Source organism: Odocoileus virginianus, chromosome 3 (assembly GCF_023699985.2).
Source record: "Odocoileus virginianus isolate 20LAN1187 ecotype Illinois chromosome 3, Ovbor_1.2, whole genome shotgun sequence".
NCBI lineage: Eukaryota > Metazoa > Chordata > Mammalia > Artiodactyla > Cervidae > Odocoileus > Odocoileus virginianus.
Window position 1 is genome coordinate 50,124,978 of NC_069676.1, and position 22,941 is coordinate 50,147,918.

A 22,941-nucleotide genomic window follows, 5' to 3' on the forward strand; every position below is an offset into this window, starting at 1 on the left:
GTCTCCTGCTTTGCAGGGAGATTCTTTACCAACTGAGCTATAATGAAAGTGCTTGCCTCTGGGAAGCAGGAACCAGGAGTACAATGGGAAGAGGGACAACTGTTTTTTGTTAACATCTTGTAGTGTTATATGATTTTTAAAGCTATGTACCTGTGTTAGTTTGATTTTTTAAAATATTGTTTAAATCAAAATTCACCAATTTCAGAATTGTGTAATTTTGTAACTAACTGACAAATTTCATGATGCATTGTAACATTGCCATGTTGGTAAAGGTCTAAGTCATACTCACTTCTTTCAAGGGCAAGGTGTTCCAACTCTTAACTTTGCATTGTTCAGTGGAGTGGCCATTAGCCATGCATGGCTGTTTAAATTTAAATTTAAGCTTCAATTCTTCAGTTGCACTGGTCACATTTCCCAATGCTCTGTAGCCACATGTCAGGTTAGTTCAGTTGCTCAGTCATGTCTGACTCTTGGTAACCCATGGACTGCAGCATGCTAGGCTTCCCTGTCCAACACCAACTCCTGGAGCTTGCTCAGACTCATGTCTATCAAGTTGGTGATGCCATCCAACCATCTCATCCTCTGTTGGCCCCTTCTCCTTATATGGCTAGCAGCTAACATACTGGACAGTACCGCACTGTCCTAAATCATTCTTGAATTCACCTCTTCCCAGCTCATTGCCGTCATCTCTAGGCAGCATATCATGGAGATTGAAGGTGTAGGCTTTGAAGTCGGGCTGCATTAGCTCATATCTTACTAGCTGTTTGACTTTGAACATGTCATAACCTCTTAGTGTTTCAGTGTCCCCATCTATAAAATGGGGACACTAATAGCATTATCACATTCTAGGGGTTGTAAGGAAAGACTGTGATAATGCATTTAAATGAAATGCTTAGTACCATGCCTGGCCCACAGTAAGCACTCATAGGTTTATCTGCTGTAACTACTGTCATCATCATGCCCTACTGCATATCCCTTCAGCCGCTTCTGAGCTCACATGCAGTCCTGGTGGACAGTCCCCTTTCAAGCTGACAGCTTCTCACCTCAAGGCCTGCCTCCCTCTTTTTCTCTGTCTGAGAATTTCCTTGGGTGTTATGTGACTTTGCTCAGCTGAGAGGCAGAGAAGCCCAGAAATGCTGGGATTATACCTCTAGTGGAAGCTCACAACCAGAGAAGGAAAGTACCCACTTTCTTTATTGGTGCAGTTCTGAGGTGTCTTCTCCGTAATCCTTGAGAGGCTCCCAGGGAAACCGAGCCCCCCACCCCCACCCCACCCTCTATTCCACAGCAGTGATGTGATCAGTGATGTGCCTTTGTTGACCTTCCTCCCATTCCTCTTTTTACTTTCCTTCCCTTACTTGTGCTTCTTGGGATCTGCTCCCAACCTTGGTGGAACCCACACTGACAGTGGATCATCATCACTACCACCATCACCATCAATTCTGGTTCTCATTATCTCAAAGCCAAGCTCTTATAGTAGCTTCCTGGCTTCTTTTCCCATCTTCTCTTCCATGTTATAGCCAGAGCTATCTCAGTTTAAATGTAGAGTTATGGCTTAACTGCTTAAAGACTCTGATGCTTCCTTCTTGCCCGCAGGTGGAGACTGAACTTAGTCCTGCAATGAAGAACTTTTACAAATTCTCTAGAGCCTACCTTATAGCCTTACCTCTTGTTAGTCTTGCTGTACACCACCCTTTCAATATACCATTCTCCTTTGCACTTCTGTGTCTGAACACATGCTGTCTTCTCTGATTGGAGTAATAATAATTTCAGTGCACAGCTGTTAGCTACCTACTCTGTACCAAGCAGAGCCCTATGTAGTATGCACAGATGAGTTCTTTAATCCTTAACTTTATAAAGAAAGCTTTTATGTTCTCCTTGTATTAGGGATGTAGAAACCTAGGCTTAGGGAAGTCACATTATTAATAGCAGAGTTTGGTAATACCAAGCTGATATCCTATGTTTGGCAGGAAAGTGACATGACACAGGCATAGTTTACTTAGAGGAAATCAACTTTACTCACTCAGGAGAGAGAGATTTGGGGGTGGGGAGAGAGAGAGAAGGAGAAAGATAAATAGCGTGGGTGATCTGCTTGCCTGTCTGCCCCATGCATGTGTGCTCCCAGGGGAGAAAGGGTGAGGCATGACTCTACTGTTACCCACATTGTCCTGGGGGCGCTTTGTCAGTGAGTGTGACTAGAGTGCTTACTTATTCACAACATTCCTATGACATAGCTGCCTAAACCCGTGCCAAAGACTTCCGAGAGATAGTATATCCTTCTCCCTGCAGGCTTTTCAGGGCTGCCTTTGCCTTTGTGTGACTTGTTACAGGCTGACTCTCCACAGCCTGATCCAAGAACGAGGTGAGACTCCATGGTCTTCCTTTCCTTTCCCACTTTCCCGCCTGGTAGACACCTGCTCATCTCTTCCACAGCACCTCCTCTGGTAAGCTTTCTCCATCTCCTTTGGGAAGAGCCTCTCCTCCTGCCCGGGCTTCTGTGGCCCCCTGTACACATTTCTTTCAGTGCTGTCCCGTGTGACCTTCCAGTGACTTGTTTATACACCACGTTCCCCAGCCAGGCAGTAGATTCCTCATTGGACCCCCTTCTCTTTTCTTTCTCCGGTATCTGCTACAGTTCCCTCTCCATAGCAGCGAGAACTGTCTTGGTTGTCAGCAAGGCAGGTCTCCGTGCTTTCTAGAGAAAGGAGGGAGATCAATTCTGAATGCTTATCATAATCAGTCACGTTCTTACAGAATCTGGAGACCGAAAATAATCTATTCTGTCTCTTCTCTCTGTCTCTTTGATTTCTATTTTCTTTCTGTAGGGTTGCTATTTGATCATAGGTCTTTAAGAAGCCAGTTACTGCAGGGTAATGTGGTCCATCGGATTTTTCTTGTTAGATCTGTGAAAACACATTTTTGTTATCTATCTTCATACCCAAATTAAGACATCTCCATCAGACAGCCAACCTCCCCCCAACCCTGAGACTGGCACCATCCCTGAAAAGTTTCCAAGTTATCATTCTGTTTTTCTGTCTTGTGAAGGATGTGGTTTTTGGTTGTGTGATTCTTTTTAAGCTGCTTCATTTGTTTTTGGACTGATTAATAGCGTAGCTACCCAAACTTGGACAGAAACGTCAAATTCAGAATCTCTGGAAGCAACAGCACCAAGACGCTAATTAGTTCATGTTTTCCATATGAATGGACTCAAGTACACAATCACTGCTTCCTTGTTTTATCTCTCACCCTTGACTGTGCTGGCAAACCTTGCTTTTCCTTTTAGCTGTAAGAGGATTTGTTGGGAACAAAAATCCTTTTCCTGTACTTCACCTGCTGGATGGAATGAACAAAAGCCTCAGGGCAAGATCTAAATATTTAACAAATATAACCTCAACCCCCAAAGTTTTAAATCTGGAATACATTTTACAGTCTAAATTTGAACCCAGGCCAGGGACATGCATGCTGATACTGATTATTTGTGTTCTTTGGCAGAGGGTCTAGAGAAGTGATTTAATTCAATTGTGTGGGAAAGGGAAGGGGGAGAGAAAATTATCGTGTAGATAGAGTGTCCACTTGGTTATCTATATGTGCTGGACAGTGGAATCCACCTGATTCCCTCTTCCATCACTGGCCTCTGTCTTGCTGGCTGGCCTCGGTTTGCACCATGCTCCCCATCCCATGCTCTCCACTCTTGGGCCTCACTGGCATTGTGCTCCCATCTGCCACAGGGCCTTAGCACATGCTATGCCCCCGTCTGGAATGTTCTTCACAGCCCATACTCCACCTCTTTAGCTAGTCAGGTCTTACTCTTCTTGCATGTAACAGCTCACTTTCTCAGGGAAGTCCCTGAGATACTTATGAGTGAGATAAATCCTCCGTTATGTATTTTGAGGACACTGAATACTTCTCCCTTGTAAGTACCTGTCACAGTCGGAGTTTTATGTTCTCCTGTATGGTCCTTTGTATAGATTGTTTCCTAGGGTATGGCATTGTTATATGGGGAAGATGATATGCAAGTGTTCATTTTTTTTTCCTTTAAAGTTTTGTGTTTAATAGATGTTAGAAAAAAAATATATGTAGTAGTAACTTGTCCCTTTGTGAGTATTTCTGCTTACAGTAGACCTAAAATAGATAAGACTGTGAATCCACCTTTCATAAGCCATATGAATAAAGAAGTACCATGATCAGGCAATGGGCATAGAGATAGAAATTTTGGAAGCAGTATGCAAATAACTGAAATTTGGGAAATAGTATGTTCATATGTTTCCTGTCACTAGAAGGTGGGCTGCAGAAGAGAGCCTCATTGTGCACCATTGTACCCACTAGGCCTGGTGTGTATTTTGGCCTTCATAAATATTTGTAGAAAGCCCGGTACATGACTAGATGAACAATTTAATGACTCAATGTGTGCCCCTCCCAGGCACATCAGGGAGCCATAGGTCAGATGACTAGAAAGAAGTCCAAGATTTGTGTTGAGGATCATCCATATGGATGCACACAGTAGACACAAGTTGGGACTTTGTATACTTAGAACACTCAGCTTGGGATGCCAAAAGATTGTGTAGAGTCTTGGGGATGTAGGAGACCTGCAGTTATCCTGCTCAGAGTGGTGCTTTCTAGCATCCTGGGCAGGTACTGTCACAGACAAGCTTCCCTGATAACAGACTCTGATGAAAATTAGCATGCAGAAAGTTTATTAGGATCTTGGGATGAACACCTGTGGGAGGAGAGGAAGCATGACAGGTCAGAAGGGGAGGTTGAGGCCATCTCAGCATAGAGGCCTCAGCTGACTTTATGAGAAGGTCTGAAGCTGGAACGATCCTTCAGAGCTGCCTAAAGCTGGTAGCTTCACAGAATGCCTCAGAGGGATATGCTCTTGAGCAAGGCAGCTCTCTTCCCCAGGGCCACCTGCAGGTGACACTCTCAGCAGCTGGGAGGATCATTTCTGAAGGGAGACCTTAGGGATGCCTCACAGAGTCAACCATAGACGGCCATCTAGAATCCATGTGAAAATCTCCAGGAGTGGCAGATGGCAGCCACTGTCTGTGGATTTGCCTCAACCATGGAGTTGCTATAGTTGTTAGAGATGGTTTTTGCTTTATACTGAAACCACTTTCTCAGCAAGTTCCAAATACCTGTACTCATTTTGACTATGAGCAAGAAAAGGAAAATGACCCTTGAATGATCTGAGTAGAGCTATGATGAAAAGTGAAAGTGAAGTCGCTCAGTCATGTCTGACTCTTTGTGACCCAATGGACTGTAACCTACCAGGTTTCTCTGTCCATGGGATTTTCCAGGCAAGGATACTGGAGTGGGTTGCCATTTCTTTCTCCAGGAGATCTTCCCAACCCAGGGATTGAACCCACATCTCCTGCATTGTAGGCAGATGCTTTTAGCCACCAGGGAAGTCTATGATATCTCAGGTCAAATCTTCTCTTGACTGAATCACCTAGTTTCTTCTGCTGTTTTTTGGTGTATGTTTTTCTGGCCCCTTGCTATTCATCTTTTAGCCTCCATTTGCAAAACTTCATTTAATGTGTAGCATCTAAAATGAGATATAGTAATCCAGATGTGGCCTAACCAGCCCAGACTACAGTGGGACAATTACATAACATCATCTGTGCCTTATAGAAGGAAGCTTGGAGGCAATTGAGATTCTTCTGTCTTTTTCAAATGAATTGCTATGAAGTAAGCTCTCTCCAAATGTGGGCTTATGAGAACAATCACTAGGAACCTAAATGGAGAATCTAGAAGATCACCTTAAGCTCTATCATATTACATAGTATGTATAATTATATTTTTATAAAAATAATAGCAAATGTTTATTTAATCCTTATCATATGCCAGATACTGGGTCAAAAATTCTTGCATGCCTCCATCTCATTGGATCCTCTCCACAAACCTGTGAGGTTGGTACTCTTTGTATCCTCATTTTGCAGAGGAGGAAACAGAGGGCAGAGGATTAAGTAACCTGCCCTAAGTCACCAAGTCAGTAGATGGAAAAGCCAGGATTCCAACTCTGCCAGTCTGACGCCAGAGCTACCTTCTTCTGTATGTGGATATTATATTGGTTTGAGTAGACTTAAATTAGTGACTGACTTAACAATGTCTAAAGAAAGGACCTTGAACATACATGATGGGCTTCAGAGAAGCTTAGAGGGCTTAGAAAGATGTCATTTTATAGGGGACAAAGCCAAAACACTTGATGCTTTCAGATAAGGACTTTCTTCATTGCTGTTGTAAGCTTTTTAAGGGTGAGGACCATACTTGTTCATCTTCTAACACTGTGTCTAGCACAGTATCTAAGTCATGTTTATGTTAGTTACCAGTGCATCTGCTCCATTTTCATTCTTCTCTGCTTTCTTTTCATGCTGGAGCTGGACCCTGTAATCTTTTCTCCTTCACCAGCTGATGCCACATAAGGTTTGTCAGTAGAGGGCGCTGGAGGGCCGCTGTGAGAGGAAGGGGCTTTTTTCTAGGGTCCTTTTCTTCTTGCTCCTATGGCCGTGGCCAGTGGGCAGCTTCCTGCTGAAAACCTAGTGGTGCACAAGCTCCAGTGAATGCCATTGGCACCCCAGTAAGTTGCTTGCAGAGTTTTGCCAATACTCCTGTGGGAAGCTCCGTGAAGCACCATGGTGAGAGCCTCTGTCCCCATGTGCCCCAGCCACACCTTTGCCCATGAAGTCTGAGTGTCATCCTCCAGAGAAGGGCTTCTTGCTTATTTGTTCTTTCCTTGAATACTTTCCTCAATCTTGGGGGTTGTAACTGCTCCCTACATCTGCTGTTCAGTTATCTTCAGAGGTCACTTTACCCCTCTTTGTAGTCAGTCCCTTTTTACTAGCTAAAAATTCTTTCCATTGATATTTTCCTATTTAAATTATTGGTGTGGTTTCTGTCTTCTTATCAGATGTTGACTAACCTAGTCCCAAACGCTCAGTAGATAATGGGTGAACTAGTGAGAAAATTGAGGAAAGATGCTTCATTTTCAGCTTATTGCTGCTGTTTATCTTGTGGACTGGACTGGATTGACTAGCCTGTTGCCCCATCGAATTCTTCCCAGATGTTTCAGTTGCTTGGGAGTTATACATTTTCAAGTGTTATATAAAAACTATCTCTCTTCTTCATACCAATTAAATATGATGTGACATGTTCTGATAGCCCCAAAGATAAACCAATTTCTCCCTCATTTTTCCTCTCTGCACTGCCACCCTGGATTGGGTTTTTATCCTGTATTATCAGAAATAATCTGGTCAGTTCGAAAACAAGCACAATTTCCCAGGTGATTTGGGGATCCTAATGTAGATATTCTTATTTTGAGAATGTCATAGATTTTACCATTCACTTCTATGTTGTTCAGTTGCTAAGTCGTGTCTGACTCTTTGCAAACCCATGGACTGCAGCACTTCAGGCTTTACTGTCCTTCACTGTCTCTCAGTTTGCTCAAACTCATGTCCATTGAGTCGATGATGCCATCCAACCATCTCATCCTCTGTTGCCCTCTTCTCCTCTTGCCCTCAATCTTTCCCAGCATCAAGGTCTTTTCCAATGAGTTGGCTCTTAGAATAATGTGGCAAAAATACTGGAGCTTCAGCATCAGTCTTTTTAATGAATATTCAGGTTTGATTTCCTTTAGAATTGACTTACTTGATCTTCTTGCTGTCTGAGGGACTCTTAAGAGTCTTCTCCAACACCACAGTTCAAAACCATCAGTTCTTCAGCGCTCAGCCTTCCTTATGGTTTAACTCTCACATCCGTACATGACTACTGGAAAAAAGCATAACTTTGACTATGTGGACCTATGTTGGCAAAGTGATGTCTTTGCTTTTTAATATGCTATCTAGATGGGTGGTGGCGTTAGTGGTAAAGAGCCCGCCTGCCAGTGCTGGAGACCCAAGAGGCTGGGGTTTGATCCCTGGGTCAGGAAGATCTCCTGGAGAAGGGCATGGCAACCCATTTCAGTATTCTGCCTGGAGAATCCCATGGATAGACGAGCCTGGTGGACCGTACAGTCCACGGGATCGCAAAGAGTCGGGCACGACTGAGCAACTAACACAACAGGTATGTGACAGCTTTCCTTCTAAGGGTCAAGCGTCTTTTATTTTCATGTCTGCAGTCACTGTCAGCAGTGATTTTGGAGCCCAGGAAAATAAAATCTGTCACTGCTTCCACTGTTTCCCCTTCTGTTTGCCGTGAAGTGATGGGACCAGATGTTATGATTTTATAGTTTTTTGAATGCTGAGTTTTAAACCAGCTTTTTCACTGTCCTCTTTCACCTCTTTAGTTCATCTTCACTTTCTGCCATTAGAATGGTATCATCTGTTTATCTGAAGCTGCTGCTATTTCTACCTGCAATCTTGATTCCAGTTTGTGATTCGTCTAGCCCATATTTCACATGGTATGCTCTGCAAATAAGTTAAGTAAATAGGGAGACAGTATACAGCTTAATCGTACTCCTTTCCCAATTTTGAACTAGCCAGTTGTTTCATTTAAGATTCTAACTGTTGATTCTTTGACCCACGTACAAGTTTCATTTCTATAGGAAATGACTAAATTCTGAACACAGTTGATATTCCCAGGCTATGAACAGTCCTGTGTCTACACAAAATGTGTGAGCATATGATAACATTCCTATTACATATTGTGGAGAAGAAAGTTCAGTAAAGTACTCTAATGCCTTGCTCTTATGTATCTCTAGGTTAGACTAAAAATGTTTTTCCTGAGGCAGGAAAACATGAAATGTGGAAATGACAATGAAGTGTGTTTTTATGATTTGTACAAATTGCCTGCCTACAGCTACATCCCCAAACACTGCAGCCCAGTGAACTAAATCCTGAAATTGAATACCGTTCCAAAGAGGTGATGCCCAACCCTTCATTAAGGCTGATAGAAAAGCACGTCAAGGACGCAGTGAGGTTTTGCTTGTTTATGTAATAAAATAGACACCAGTGTTTAGCTGCTGAGTGTATAAATTTAGCCTGTGTGACAGTCAGAAGCTAAGAAGGAAGGAAGCAATTTGGGAAATACCTCCTCCCCACATCACAAATATTCTCAGACTCCTTGGAAGACCCCAAAACACCAAAACAAAGTTCTACAGTTATATGCATTTTATAAAGCAAATCCACTCTCTAGCTTCAGGCTGTGTGTGACCTGGTTTCTCTCTTTAATTTTATAGCTAGAGTGGAAAGCTAACAATGTAGTATGTCATGGTCAATATGTCAACCACAGAGTGAGTACCATGTTACAGAAAGATCCCAATAGTCACTTAGTATCATTCCTTTGTAACTTGAGAGGGTATTAGATGCATCATTGGGGTCCAGAGTACCCGATGGCAGATCCCAACTTCTTAAGCACTCAGTTGTCTGCCTAGATTTTAGATTAATTTTATGTACAGTGGCAAAGGGAGTCTTTCTCGGGGTGAAGAGGAGGTCTAGGGAGCCAAGTTGGAAGGGGGGGAGTGTGCCACTTTTTATGAGCCATCATTTCAACTTTAATACTTGTCAAACAAATCCTTAGTAATTGTGAAAAGGAAAACATACAAATCCCACTGCTTGGCTGGGCTTCTTACTTTGCACGAATGCTCCTGAAAAGATTTTTTTTTTTTAATTTGCAAAAGTCCAGTTAGGGGCACATCTTTGTTTAGGTGTCACTTTTACCATGCTTGTTAATATCCTGACAACCCAAAAGCAATTAAGGTTTGGGATTTCCCTCCTCTCTTCACCACGGGGCAGACAGGACATCACTGTCCTGCCCGAAGTATGGAAGGTGACCTCATTTATATTTTTCTCTTTGCAGTCCAGTTCACCCATAAGAAGCATCCATAAGAGGTCAATTATCAACCACCCTAAACCCCTCAAATATTTAGAGCATAGGGTTACACTTTCTGGTTGGTTCAGCAAGGATGGGAATTTTTGAATCTCTGAATAAGATGTAGTCCAGTAGTAGTGATGTTTATCTTATGACTGAGTCATGAATGGTATATACTTTTTTTTTTTTAAGTAGATAACAACATCATTTCTAGAAAGTGATGGGCACTGGGGAGGATGCTTAGAGGTCCTGGGTTTCTAGCCTTTTCCTCACTTAGTCCACTTTTCATGTCTTATTCAGAAATGGTTATGAAATAGGAATTGTGGGGTCAAGAGTGAGGCATGAAGTGAAGACAGTGGGAGTTAGGGAGGGCATGACCTCAAACCCCAAAGTCATGAGATTTCCATAGGAGGAGGTTGTTGTTGTTTAGTCACTAAGTCTCGTCCAAATCTTTGTGACCCCATGGACTATCGCCCACCAGCCTACACAGGAGGGGAGAGGGTCAGAGTCTCTGTAGCTCTGAGAGCAGAAATCTGCTGAGACCAGCATTGGAGGCAGCACTGGGTGCCCATGGGATCTGTATCACTGCATTTGTTTTGCATGATTAGTAGCAAACCAGCTAAAAAAATTCATTACGCCCTTAAAACAGATGGTTCCTGGGTACCAGGATGTCCCTTTGTATTGTTTATTCAAGAGCAAACCATGTCTTTTTATAAATATGTATATATTTTAATTGAAGGACAATTGCTTTATAGAATTTCGTTTTCTATGAAACATCAGCATGAATCAGCCATAAGTATACATATATCTCCTCCCTCTTGAGCCTTCCTCCATCTCCCTCCCCATCCCACCCATCTCGGTTGATACAGAGCCTCTGTTTGAGTATCCCGAGACAAACAGCAAATTCCCTTTGGCTATCTGTTTTACATATGGTAATGTGAGTTTCCATGTTACTCTCTCCATACAGCTCACCCTCTCCTCCCCTCTCCCCATGTCCATAAGTCTGTTTCCTTTGTCTGTTTCTCCATTGCTGCCCTGCAGGTGCCATCTTTCTAGATTCTGTATATATGTGTTAGTATACTATGTTTATCTTTCTGACTAACTTCACTGTTCTAGGTTCATCCACCTCATTAGAACTGACTCAAATGTGTTCCTTTTATGGCTGCGTAATATTCCATTGTGTATGTGTACCACAGCTTCTTTATCCATTCATCTAAATGAATGCTGATGGACATCTGGGTTGCTTCCATGGTCTAGCTATTGTAAATAGTGCTGCTGTGAACAATGGGATGCATGTCTTTTTCAGCTTTGGTTTCTTCAGGATGTATGCCTAGAAGTGGGATTGCTGGGTCATATGGTGGTTTTATTCCTAGTTTTTAAAGAAATCTCCATATCATCTTCCATAGTGGCTGTATCAATTTGTATTTCCACCAACAGTGCAAGAGCACTCCCTTTTCTCCACACCCTCTCCAGCATTTATTGTTTATAGACTTTTTGGTGATGGCTATTCTGACTGGTATGCAGTGATCTCTCATTGTCATTTTGATTTGCATTTCTCTAATAATGAGTGATGTTGAGCATCTTTTCATGTGTTTGTTAGTCATCTGTATGTCTTCTTTGGAGAAATGTCTGTTTAGGTCTTTTCCCCACTTTTTGATTGGGTTGTTTGTTTTTCTGATATTGAGTTGTATGAGCTGCTTGTATATTTTGGAAATGAATCCTTTGTCAGTTGTTTAATCTGCTATTATTTTCTCCCATTCTGAGGGTTGTCTTTTCACCTTGTTTTTAGTTTCCTTTGCTGTGCAACAGCTTTTAAGTTTAATCAGGTCCCACTTGTTTACTTTTGTTTTTATTTCCATTACTCTAGGAGGTGGGTATGGAGGATCTTGCTTTGATTTATGTCATCGAGCGAAGAGCATACCATGTCTTTGAAAAACTAAAGTCAAAATACACGAGGCTAGTAGGGTCCAGTCATCTTTGGGAAGGAGATTGGTTGCATTAAGCCAGTGTTTTTTAATCTGTGGTTGTGACCCTGAATGTTGTGACCCCATTTAATTGACATTTGACCAGCATATTTTAGGGGAGTGTAATAGAAAAGTCTCAGTGTGCATTTCATATATGTAATGTTTTACATTTTTTTGTTTCAAGTATGTGAATGCTAAAAGCAATATATGTACTATGTTAGAAAATGGGATAGAAAATGTAGTTCTTATGGTTGCTTAAGCTCCAAAAAGTACAAAACTACTGCTTTAGGCAACTTTAGAAGGAAAAGGAGGGATTGATCATGATATATAACTCAAAGAATGAGCAAACAGCACCCAACCTTTTTTTATAGTTACATGTGCACATGTGAGCATGCAAACATATGCGTGAGGGTGTGTGTGTGTGTGATCTGATTCTGTCACAATGTCTAGGAAGCAGTGTCCCTCCTCCTAAAAATAAGAAGTCATAAGATTTTGTTGTTCAGTCTCTCAGTCATGTCTGATTCTTTACGACCCCATGGACTGCAGCAAGCCTGACTTCCCTGTCCTTCATCATCTCCTGGAGTTTGCTCAAACTCATGTCCATTGAGTTGATGATACCATACAACCCATCTCACCCTCTGTCACCCCCTTCTCCTCCTGCCCTCAATCTTTCCCAGCATCAGGGTCTTTTCTAATGAGTCAGCTCTTTGCGTCAGGTGGCCAAAGTATTGGAGCTTCAGATTTAGCATCAGTCTTTTTAATGAAAATTCAGGGTTACTTCCCTTTAGGATTGACTGGTTTGATCTCCTTGCAGTCCAAGGGACTCTTAAGAGTCTTCTCCAACACCACAGTTCAAAAGCATCAGTTCTTTGACACTCAGCCTTCTTTGTGGGCCAGCTCTCACGTCCCTACATGACTACTGAAAAATCATAGTTTTGACTATACGGACTTAGGAGTTTATTTAAGGAGATTTTTTTAATGTGTTAATTTCAGAAAAATCTGGTGGGCAGACCTCTAACTCCACATCAAGGTTATGGAAGATGCAAGAGATGCTCTTCTTTCCATTGACTGAAAATTGTAAGTATATCCTTAAAATTTTTTTCAAGTTACTATATCTTTGCCAAGTGCAAGCTGGTTAGCTTTCCAATAGTAGCATAATTTTGCATGCTACGATGAAGAATTAGTGTCAGCTAAGTTAGTTATGCAGGGCCACCCCAGACAGGTCATGGTGAAGAATTCTGACAAAAAGTGGTCCACTGAAGTAGGAAATGGCAAACCACTCCAGTATTCTTGCCTTGAGAACCCAATTAAAAGTATGAAAAGGCAAAAAGATATCAGAAGATGAGCCCCCCAGGTTGGTAGGTGTCCAATATGCTACTGGGAAGGAGTGAAATAAGGACAAAAATAATGAAAAGGCTGGGCCAAAGAGGAAATGATGTTCGGTTGTGGATGTATCTGGTGGTAAAAGTAAAGTTCAGTGCTGTAAAGAACAATATTGCATAGGAACCTGGTATGTTAGGTACATGAATCAAGGTAATTTGGAAGTGGTCAAACAGGAGATGACAAGAGTGAACATTGACATTTTAGGAATCAATGAACTAAAATGGATGAGAATGGGTGAATTTAATTCAGATGACCATTATATCTACTACTGTGGGCAAGAATCCTTTAGAATGAATGGAGTAGCCCTCATAGTCAACAAAAGAGTCCATAATGCAATACTTGGGTACAATCTCAAAAATGACAGAATGATCTCAGTTCATTTCCAAGGCAAATCATTCGACATCACAGTAATTCAAGTCTATGCCCCAACCAGGTTCTAATGTCAAAGAAGCTGAAGTTCACCAGTTCTGTGAAGACCTATAAGACCTTCTAGAACTAACATCAAAAAAAGAGATCCTTTCATCATAGGGTATTGGAAATCAAAAGTAGGAAATCAAGAGATACCTGGAGTAACAGGCAAGTTTGGCCTTGGAGTACAAAATGAAGGAGGGCAAAGGCTAACAGTATTGTCAGGAGAACACACTGGTCATAGCAAACACCCTCCTCCAACCACCCAAGAGATGACTCTACACATGGACATCACCAAATGGTCAATATAGAAATCAGATTAATTATATTCTTTGCAGCTGAAGATGGAGAAACTCTATACAGGCAGCAAAAAGAAGACCTGGAGTGGACTGTGGCTCAGATCATGAACTCCTTACTGCAAAATTCAGGCTTAAATTGAAGAAAGTAGGGAAAACCACTAGGCCATTCAGGTATGACCTGAATCAAATCCCTTATAATTATACAGTAGAGGTGGTAAATAGATTCAAGGGACTAGATCTGATAGACAGAGTGCCTGAAGAACTGTGGCTGGAGGTTTGTAACATTGTACAGGAGATGGCGACCAAAACCATCCCAAAGAAAGAAATGCAGGATGACAAATTGGTTGTCTGAGGAGACCTTAAAAATAACTGAGAAAAGAAGAGAAGTGAAAGGCAAAGGAGAAAGGGAAAGATATACCCAGCCTAATGCAGAGTTCCAAGAATAGCAAGGAGTGATAAGAAAGCCTTCTTAAGTGAACAATGCAAAGAAATAGAGGAAAATAATAGAATGGGAAAGGCTAGAGATCTCTTCAAGAAAATTGGAGATACCAAGGGACCATTTTATACTAGAATGGGCACAATAAAGGAGAGAAACAGCAAGGACCTAACAGAAGCAGAACATAGTAAGAAGAGGTGGCAAGAATACACAGAAGAACACAAAAAGGTCTTAATGACCCGGATAACCATGATGGTGTGGTCACCCACCTAGAGCCAGACATTTTGAAGTGTGAAGTCAAGTGGGCCTTAGGAAGCATTACTACAAGCAAAGCTAGTGGAGATGATGGAATTCCAGCTGAGCTACTTCAAATCCTAAAAGATGATGCTGTGAAAGCGTTGCACACCATATGTCTGCAAATTTGGAAAACTCAGCAGTGGCCACAGGATTGGAAAAGGTCAGTTTTCATTCCAATCCCAAAGAAGAGCAATGCCAAAGAAGGTTCAAACCATCATGTAATGTGCTCATTTCACATGCTAGCAAGGTAATGCTTAAAATCCTTCAAGCTAGGCTTCAATGGTACATGAACCGAAAACTTCCAGATATATCAAAGTAGTTTTAGAAAGGACGGAAACCAGAGATCAAATTTCCAATATCCACTGGATCATAGAAAAAGCAAGGGAATTCCAGAAAAACATCTACTTCTGCTTCATTGACTATGCTAAAGCCTTTGACTATGTGGATCACAATGAACTGAGGAAAATTCTTAAAAAGTTGGGAATACCAGACCATCTTAGCTGCCTCCTGTGGAACTTATATGCAGGTCAAGAAGCAACAGTTAGAACTGGACATAGAATAAGGAGTACATCAAGGCTGTATTTTGTAACCCTGCTTATTTTACTTACATGCACAGTACCTCATGTGAAGTGCCAGGCTGGATGAATCACAAACTGGAATCAAGATTGCCAGGAAAAATATCAACAATCTCAAATATGCAGATGATACCACTCTCATGGCAGAAAGTGAAGAGGAACTAAAGAACCTCTTGTTGAGGGTGAAAGAGGTGAGTGAAAAAGCTAGTTTAAAACTCAACATTCAAAAAACTAAGATTATGACATCAGAAAACTAACTTCATGGCAAATAGATGAAAAAAAGTGGAAACAGTGACTAATTTTATTTTCTTGAACAGTTTCATAAAAGTTTCATGAAAGTCACTTTCATGACTGCAGCCATGAAATTAAAAAATGCTTGCTCATTGGAAGAAAAGCTATGACAAACCTAGATTGCATATTAAAAAGCAGAGACATCACTTTGCTGACAGAGATCCATATAATCAAAGGTATGGTTTTTCCAGTAGTCATGTGCAGATGTGTGAGTTGGACCATAAAGAAGGCTGACTGCCTAAGAATTGGTGCTTTTGAACTGTAGTGCTGGAGAAGATTCTTGAGAGTCCCTTGAACTGTAAGTAGATTGAACCAGTCAGTCCTAAAGGAAATCAATCCTCAATATTCATTAAAAAGACTGATGCTAAAGCTGAAGCTCCAATACTTTGGACACCTGATACAAAGAGCCTACTCATTGGAAAATACTCTGATGCTGGGAAAGATGGAGGGCAAGAGAAAAAGGGGTTGGCAGAGGGATGAGAGGGGGTGACAGAGGGATGAGGTGGTTGGAGATAGTTGGATGGTATCATGGATGGACATGAGTTTGAGCAAACTCTGGGAGATAGTGAAGGTCAGGAAAGCCTGAGCTGCTTCAGTTTATGGGATCACAAAGAGTCAGACACAACTTAGCAACTCAACAACAACAGCAAGTTAGTCATGGTCCTTGGCCCTTCAGGGGGCAAATTTCCTGCATATATTTCCCTAATGGATCCCTGGAAAAGCACCGTTATTGACTTAGGTTTCCAAACAAAATGAAAAAATGTATTTCCTATCAACCTTCAAAGTCTCATATCTGGTAACAAGCTAAGTGTAGGAAACAAAGCAGCCAGAGGTCAGGAATGCCAGCTAAGTCCTTGCACAGGAAGATGAGACGCGGTGACGTTCACAAACCGAGAGAAAAGTTTTCGCCTGTAAGTGTAACATTTACTAATATTTTAAAGGTGCAAAAAAAGAGAGACAGTGATGTGAATGACAGGCATCATCTTCTTCTGAGGTCTGCTTTGCAGCCCAGGAACTTGATTGGTTTAAGCAGTATGCTTTACAGGGCTGAGGACCTGGGCTCCATCTCCTTCAGTAAAGCACGGACCCTTATCTTCAGTAACATGGGATGCTCTAGTCAGTTTTTTCTAAGTCCACAAGGTTAGCCATAGGAGGCTTTAATTATCACCCCTTCCAAGGAAACAGATTTCCACCACCTCCACCATCACATTGAAAACAATCAGAAGCGTATATGCTCCTGATGCTTTGTACAGAATGTCAGGCAGCTCGTAACAGTTGGCTTGAGAATGAATCCACACGACAGGCATCTGACAAGCAGATGGCTCTGCAACTTTCTCGCGGGAGAGAGAGAGCAACAGGAATGCTCCATATTTGAGGAACGAGAACATGTTCAAAACAGTGCAGGAAACTGCCACCCACTTCCTTCATGTAAGTTCAGAAAGCCTTTTTTATTGATTTGAAGGCCATCTGCCTGAACTGACATGGTTCTGCTGTTGCAGTGTTGCAGTGTTAGGTTTACCTGGCCATATCCTGACACTTTGATAGAGGTTTATCTCAAGCTGGGGGTTGCTAATTCTTCCAAAAATCTTGGTTTCTGGGAGTTGTTTATTCAGCAGTAATCTACAGATTCTCTGGTCTTTACTTGACTGAAAGAAACGAATCCTCAGCATTTTTCATTATAAACATTATATAATGCCCTGGGAGAGAATACAGCAGCAAACCAGTCAATGTTCCCAGGGGCGCCAGGACCCAGTAAAATGCCTGGCACACCTTTGGCACTTACTCATTGAGTGAATACACGAATAACGACTGGGCTGAGCTTGTCAAGTTCACAGTAATGTTTCTTCTCAATGCTTTGGGTCTTTGCAACCACAGACTTCTGTCTCACCTTTTAGCCACAGTTTTAATTTTTCTTGGCCCATGTTATACTTGAATTTGATTCATAAACTAAAAATTATGGACCATTATAAATATCTTAGATTTCCTCTCTGGGTACCTTTTTCTGGCTGAATCTTCATAGTCAAGAGATGTCAAGCCACACTGCACTGTCCCCAACTTGCCTGCAAAGACTTACTAAAATAAAATAAAATTGTCTTATCCAAGTTACAAAAACAGAAAAAGTTATGAAATGTTCTGCTGTACAAATGCAGAATTATATTAATAGTGTAGTGTTAACTTAGTTCCTCAATTGTATCATGCTGAACTTTCACATATTGCCATTTTTCTTATTCAGAATAGTTCAATTACTAGGGAATTACCTTTCAATGAGTTATTACTAAAAATCATTATAAGACATCAGTTTTTATACACAATTATATCATTGCTCAAGAGTCCCCATTTTCAAAAGAAAATTTATAACACCACAGTGAAAAACAGAGAGAAATCTCAGTTTCTAAGTAATTGTAGTAGTCTAAGTAGTAGATAATTAAGGAGCTTATATAGCATATGCTGTTATTATAATTCTCAATGGCTGAATACTAATCAGTTTAACTGCCTTTGAGCTATATATTTTTAAATATGACTAAAAGGTACAATCTCACAGTAAGTTTAAATGGCTTATTAAAGGCCTTTACATGGCAACAGTGTCATGTCAGAGATGAATGGTGTTTCTAATTTGCTAGCCACTTGGGTCAAGTTTTCTTGAAGCAGGAAGCATATTTATATAAGTAATCGTCATACAAACGGACTTTTGGGAAAAGCTGTTTGTGAGGGTTTAACATTTTTGAAGTATGCTTTTGTATATCTTCTAAATGGGCATTTTATAGGCACTTAGCCAAAGCGCTTTAGACCCACAATCCTTAACTCAAGTATAACTGCCTGAGTGCAGGAAGATCCATGGAACATGCATTTTTAAGCGTGTGGTGGGTGGGGTCTGGGTTTGAGCCCCCTTATATTTGAATAATACTTTTAGGGACCTTGCTATTTAATGTGTGGAGGTGGAGTGGATAGGCAGCAGCATCTGCAGCACCCAGGAGCTTGTAAGAAATGGGAAAACTCCACCGCAGACCCACTGAACCATAATCTGCAGTCAAAACAAGGTGCCCTATGGTTTGTAAGCAGTGCCCCGGACCTCCAAACCTGCACTTTCTGGTGCCCACACACAGGTCATGGTGTCCCTTTCTCTTTCCTTCTCATTTATAGAGTGTCCTCTTTGGAGAATAACATCCTCTCAGCCCGTGCTTCCTCTGTCTTATCACTCTCACACCCACTCCCCAGACCCAAATGAATTTCCCAACACCCGACAACCTGATTTTTATCAAGAACCCGCTTCTGCTCTCCACCTGACATCACCCAAGGGCTTGCTGCTGCTGAATGACCAGGGGAAGTCAAGGCATTGTAACAGCTCCTAAGGCTGTGCCTTCATTCTGCTCTCCGGTGCCGGAGCCTCCCACAGTCCTCCCAGTGGGATTGTGCGCTGAAATCCCACTCGGGTCCAGTCGGCCTCCCCTTGCCATTGGAATCCCTTCTGTTCTTGAGAGGGGATTTCTTCATCCATGTTTCCACTCATGGAAAGCTGCCTTCCTCCAGCCTAGCCATCAACTTTGCTGACGTTCGTGATGGATTGAAAGGATGAAAGGGAGTCGTGCCAGATGTGCGGGGGACTCACAGGCAGGGTTTACTCTGTAGAGGGGCTTGCATGCAGTTACTCGCAACCCACTTGGCAGCCCCCTGCTCATACTTCATTTGGCCCCACCCATTCATTGAGAGGCTCAGCCAGCAGCAGGTGCCCAGAGGCAACTGGACTTCCAAACCAGACCCAGACTGGCCAGCCAGCTGGCCCCTAAAAGCCATTTGGTTCCTCAGTTCCAAACTGTGCCAGGGCGAAGGGCTCTAAAAAATAGTGAACTGGGCATTTAGAAGCACGTTACAGGTTTAGGCTGTGTGGGCCAGGGGTTAGCACGGCCAATGGTAAAGGGTACAATCTGGGGTCAGCCAGGTGAGGACCCCTTCAGATTCCTCTGGAGTGGTCAGCACCCAGAGCAGATTGCTTTAATCAGAGGAGACTGGCAGGGGGAGAAACAAGATGGCTTTCTGGCCGAAGTGAGTCCGAGGACCGAGTTTGGAGCTTCCATTCTTCTTGAGACCAACGAACCAGTTCTTCTCTGCATGCTTCTTGGATGTGTAGGTGTTGTAATGGTTCTCCTCTATCCTTTCCAGGAACAAACATTCCTCATTGGGTGTCTGCTAAAAAACCAATACAACCAGAGAGAGTCGAATAATTAGTGAGTGGCTAAAGATGGGATTCCTCTGTTTACTAGTTGTGTGACCTCGGGCAAGTTAGTGAGGCTCTCTGTGCTTCACTTTTTTGTTCAGTGAAACAAATACTGGGAAAATAATGGAACCTGTGTCTGAGGATAGAAATGAGGATTTCAGTGAGCCTTCAGTGTACATCTGCTGTTATGTAAGCTCTTCTCGAATCTGTTGTGCTCAGGACCCTACACTCTCCAATGGAGGAAATCCTAAAAGACTTTAAGTATTCAAGGACAAGGCTGAATCTTTTGTCTCTGTGGAGACCTGGCAGCTAGGTTTGACTGTGAAAAACATCCAAAATAGGTGAAACCAGATTGTGATGCTGTGGGACATTCTTAAGTCTGATCCTGAAGAGTAAATGAAAACCTGCCAGTTTTACTTTATACCCTAGTGATTTTCACTAACAACCTCAGGATTTTACTTCAGTGCTGCTATCAACATGCTGCTGCTGCTGCTAAGTCGCTTCAGTCGTGGCCGACTCTGTGCGACCCCATAGACGGCAGCCCTTCAGGCTTCCCCGTCCCTGGGATTCTCCAGGCAAGAACACTGGAGTGGGTTGCCATTTCCTTCTCCAGTGCATGAAAGGGAAAAGTGAAACTGAAGTTGCTCAGTCAATGTCTGACTCTTCGCGACCCCATGGACGGCAGCCCACCAGGCTCCTCCGTCCATGGGATTTTCCAGGCAAGAGTACTGGAGTGGGTTGCCATTTCATTCTCCATCATGAACATGAGTGCACAAAATATGTCCTAAGCACAAAACATGTCCTGGAACGTAAAGGGTTTCTTTCTTTCTTTCTTTTTTTTTTTTTTAATGAAAATAACTTTATTTTTTGCTACTTATCAAAAGAATGGTACTTGTAAAAGATCACAGCTTCACTTTAAAAACAGAAAAAAAAAAAAAATCACCCCAAAGCATACCCATTCAGATATAGGCATCTGTTAACAGTTGATGAACTTCCTTCCATACATCTTTATGTATGAGCATACAGAGACATGGATAGGCCATATGGATATAGACTTAGGATATTATCAAAATGGCATGTTATCTCTGCTGTTTTAAAAATGGGTGATAAACCTATGAAAACATATTTAATCTCACTGGCAAGAAGATGCAAATTAAAAAATGATTTAACTTATGTTGATTATAATAATCTTAAAAAGATTTACAAGACTTAGTATTGGGGAGAGTGTGGGAAATAGGCACTTTACACACTTTTGGTGAGATAAATTGGTGGAAACTTTTTGAGGGGACTTTTGCATATGCTGAAGCTGAAACTCTAATACTTTAACCACCTGATGTAAAGAACTGACTCATTAAAAAAGACCCTGATGCTGGGAAAGATTGAAGGCAGGAGGAGAAGGGGATGACAGAGGATGAGATGATTGGATGGCATCACCGACTTGATGGACATGAGTTTGAGCAAGCTCTGGGAGTTGGTAATAGACAGGGAGCCCTGGCGTGCTGCAGTCCATGGGGTAGCAAAGAATTGGACACGACTGAGTGACTGAATTGAACTTGCATACGCATCAAAATTTAAAGTATGCATTACCCTAGGCTCAGTGATTTCCCTTCTAGGAATTGACACTTCTGAGATAGTTGAGCCAGTGTAAAACTATATTTTCAAAAGATGTTCTTTGAAATATTGGCTGTAATGATAACATGGGAAACAATGTAAATACCCATGGAAAGGTGATTGGTTAAGTGGAAAGCAGTATATCCACATGAAAGGATCCAATGCAACTGTCCTTTATTAATTGGATAGATAGTTAAAACATTTTAAATTGTGCAATTACATTGAAAATATCTACCAACAGTTACTTTTCTTTCTTTCTTTTTCTTTTTTCTTTTTTTTACTAAAATGCATGTTAGAATGGGAGGAATTCCAGTTCTTGGCACTTTCTGTTTGTCGAGATTTTAGAATACATTTATTATGTTTGGACATAAGACAGAAGTTTTAAAATACATGTGCTCTGTATTGACTTAGCTCCAATTCCAAGTCATGTGATGTCTATATTATCTCTTCACTCAACAGTGGTTGGCAAGCCCCTTTCTGGTGGTTTCCAATCCTGTTGTTTATTCTCTATTGGTGAGCATGTTTGTCTGTATGAACTGTCCAGTTCTACTAAGGAAAGAGATGGAATCTTGTCAGCCTTGTGTCTCCTCCCCAACACAGAAAATTTGCACATAAGAGGTGCTTACCAAGTAGGTGATGAATGTACTTTCATTCTTGAGTTCATTTGAAGTATTCAGTTAAGTTATCTCTGATTAGTAAGGAACTACGTAACAGGATTATACAGTGAAAGTGACAAATAGATTCAAGGGATTAGATCTGATAGACAGAATGCCAGAAGAACTATGGATGGAAGTTCGTGACGTTGTACACGAGGCAGTGATCAAAACCATTCCCAAGAAAAAGAAATGCAAAAAGGCAAAATGGTTGTCTGAGGAGGCCTTACAAACAGCTGAGAAAGAAGAGAAGTGAAAGGCAATGAGAAAAGGAAAGATATACCCATCTGAATGCAGAGTTCCAAAGAATAGCAAAGAGAGATAAGAAAGCCTATCTAAGAACCTGGAGCCCATTATACAGAGCGAAGTAAGCCAGAAAGATAAAGACCATTACAGTATACTAACACATATATATGGAATTTAGAAAGATGGTAATGATAACCCTATATGCAAAACAGAAAAAGAGACTCAGATGTATAGAACAGACTTGTGGACTCTGTGGGAGAAGGCGAGGGTGGGATGTTTCAAGAGAACAGCATCGAAACATGTATATTATCTAGGGTGAAACAGATCACCAGCCCAGGTTGGGTGCATGAGACAAGTGCTCGGGCCTGGTGCACTGGGAAGACCCAGAGGGATCGGGTGGAGAGGGAGGTGGGAGGGGGGACCAGGATGGGGAATACATGTAAATCCATGGCTAATTCATTTCAATGTATGACGAAAACCACTGCAATGATGTAAAGTAATTAGCCTCCAACTAATAAAAATAAATGGAAAAAAAAGAAGAAAAAAAAAAAGAAAGCCTATCTAAATGATCAATGCAAAGAAACAGAGGAAAACAATAGGATGGGAAAGACTAGAGATCTCTTCAAGAAAATTAGATACCAAGGGAACATTTCATGCAAAGATGGGTACAATAAAGGACAAAAATGGTATGGACCTAACAGAAGCAAAAGATATTAAGAAGAGGTGGCAAGAATACATAGAAGAACTATACAAAAAAGATT

General features: G+C 41.7%; 1 protein-coding gene across 10 annotated transcripts in view; it reads right to left on the reverse strand.

The window, feature by feature from the left end:
* Nucleotides 1–1,991: 1,991 nt before the first annotated feature.
* Nucleotides 1,992–22,941, reverse strand: part of FGF1 (fibroblast growth factor 1) — a 123,063-nt gene continuing 102,113 nt past the window's right edge. For 5 of the 10 annotated variants that reach the window (XM_070465564.1, XM_070465563.1, XM_070465562.1 and 2 more), the window contains one exon: nt 16,360–19,642. In XM_070465564.1, coding sequence (XP_070321665.1) covers nt 19,448–19,642 — 195 coding nt within the window. In that variant the 3' untranslated portion in view covers nt 16,360–19,447. Of the gene's footprint in view, nt 2,904–16,359; nt 19,643–22,941 lie in introns of those variants that run through there. The other 5 variants (XM_070465567.1, XM_070465566.1, XM_070465565.1 and 2 more) reach the window with 4 other exon arrangements.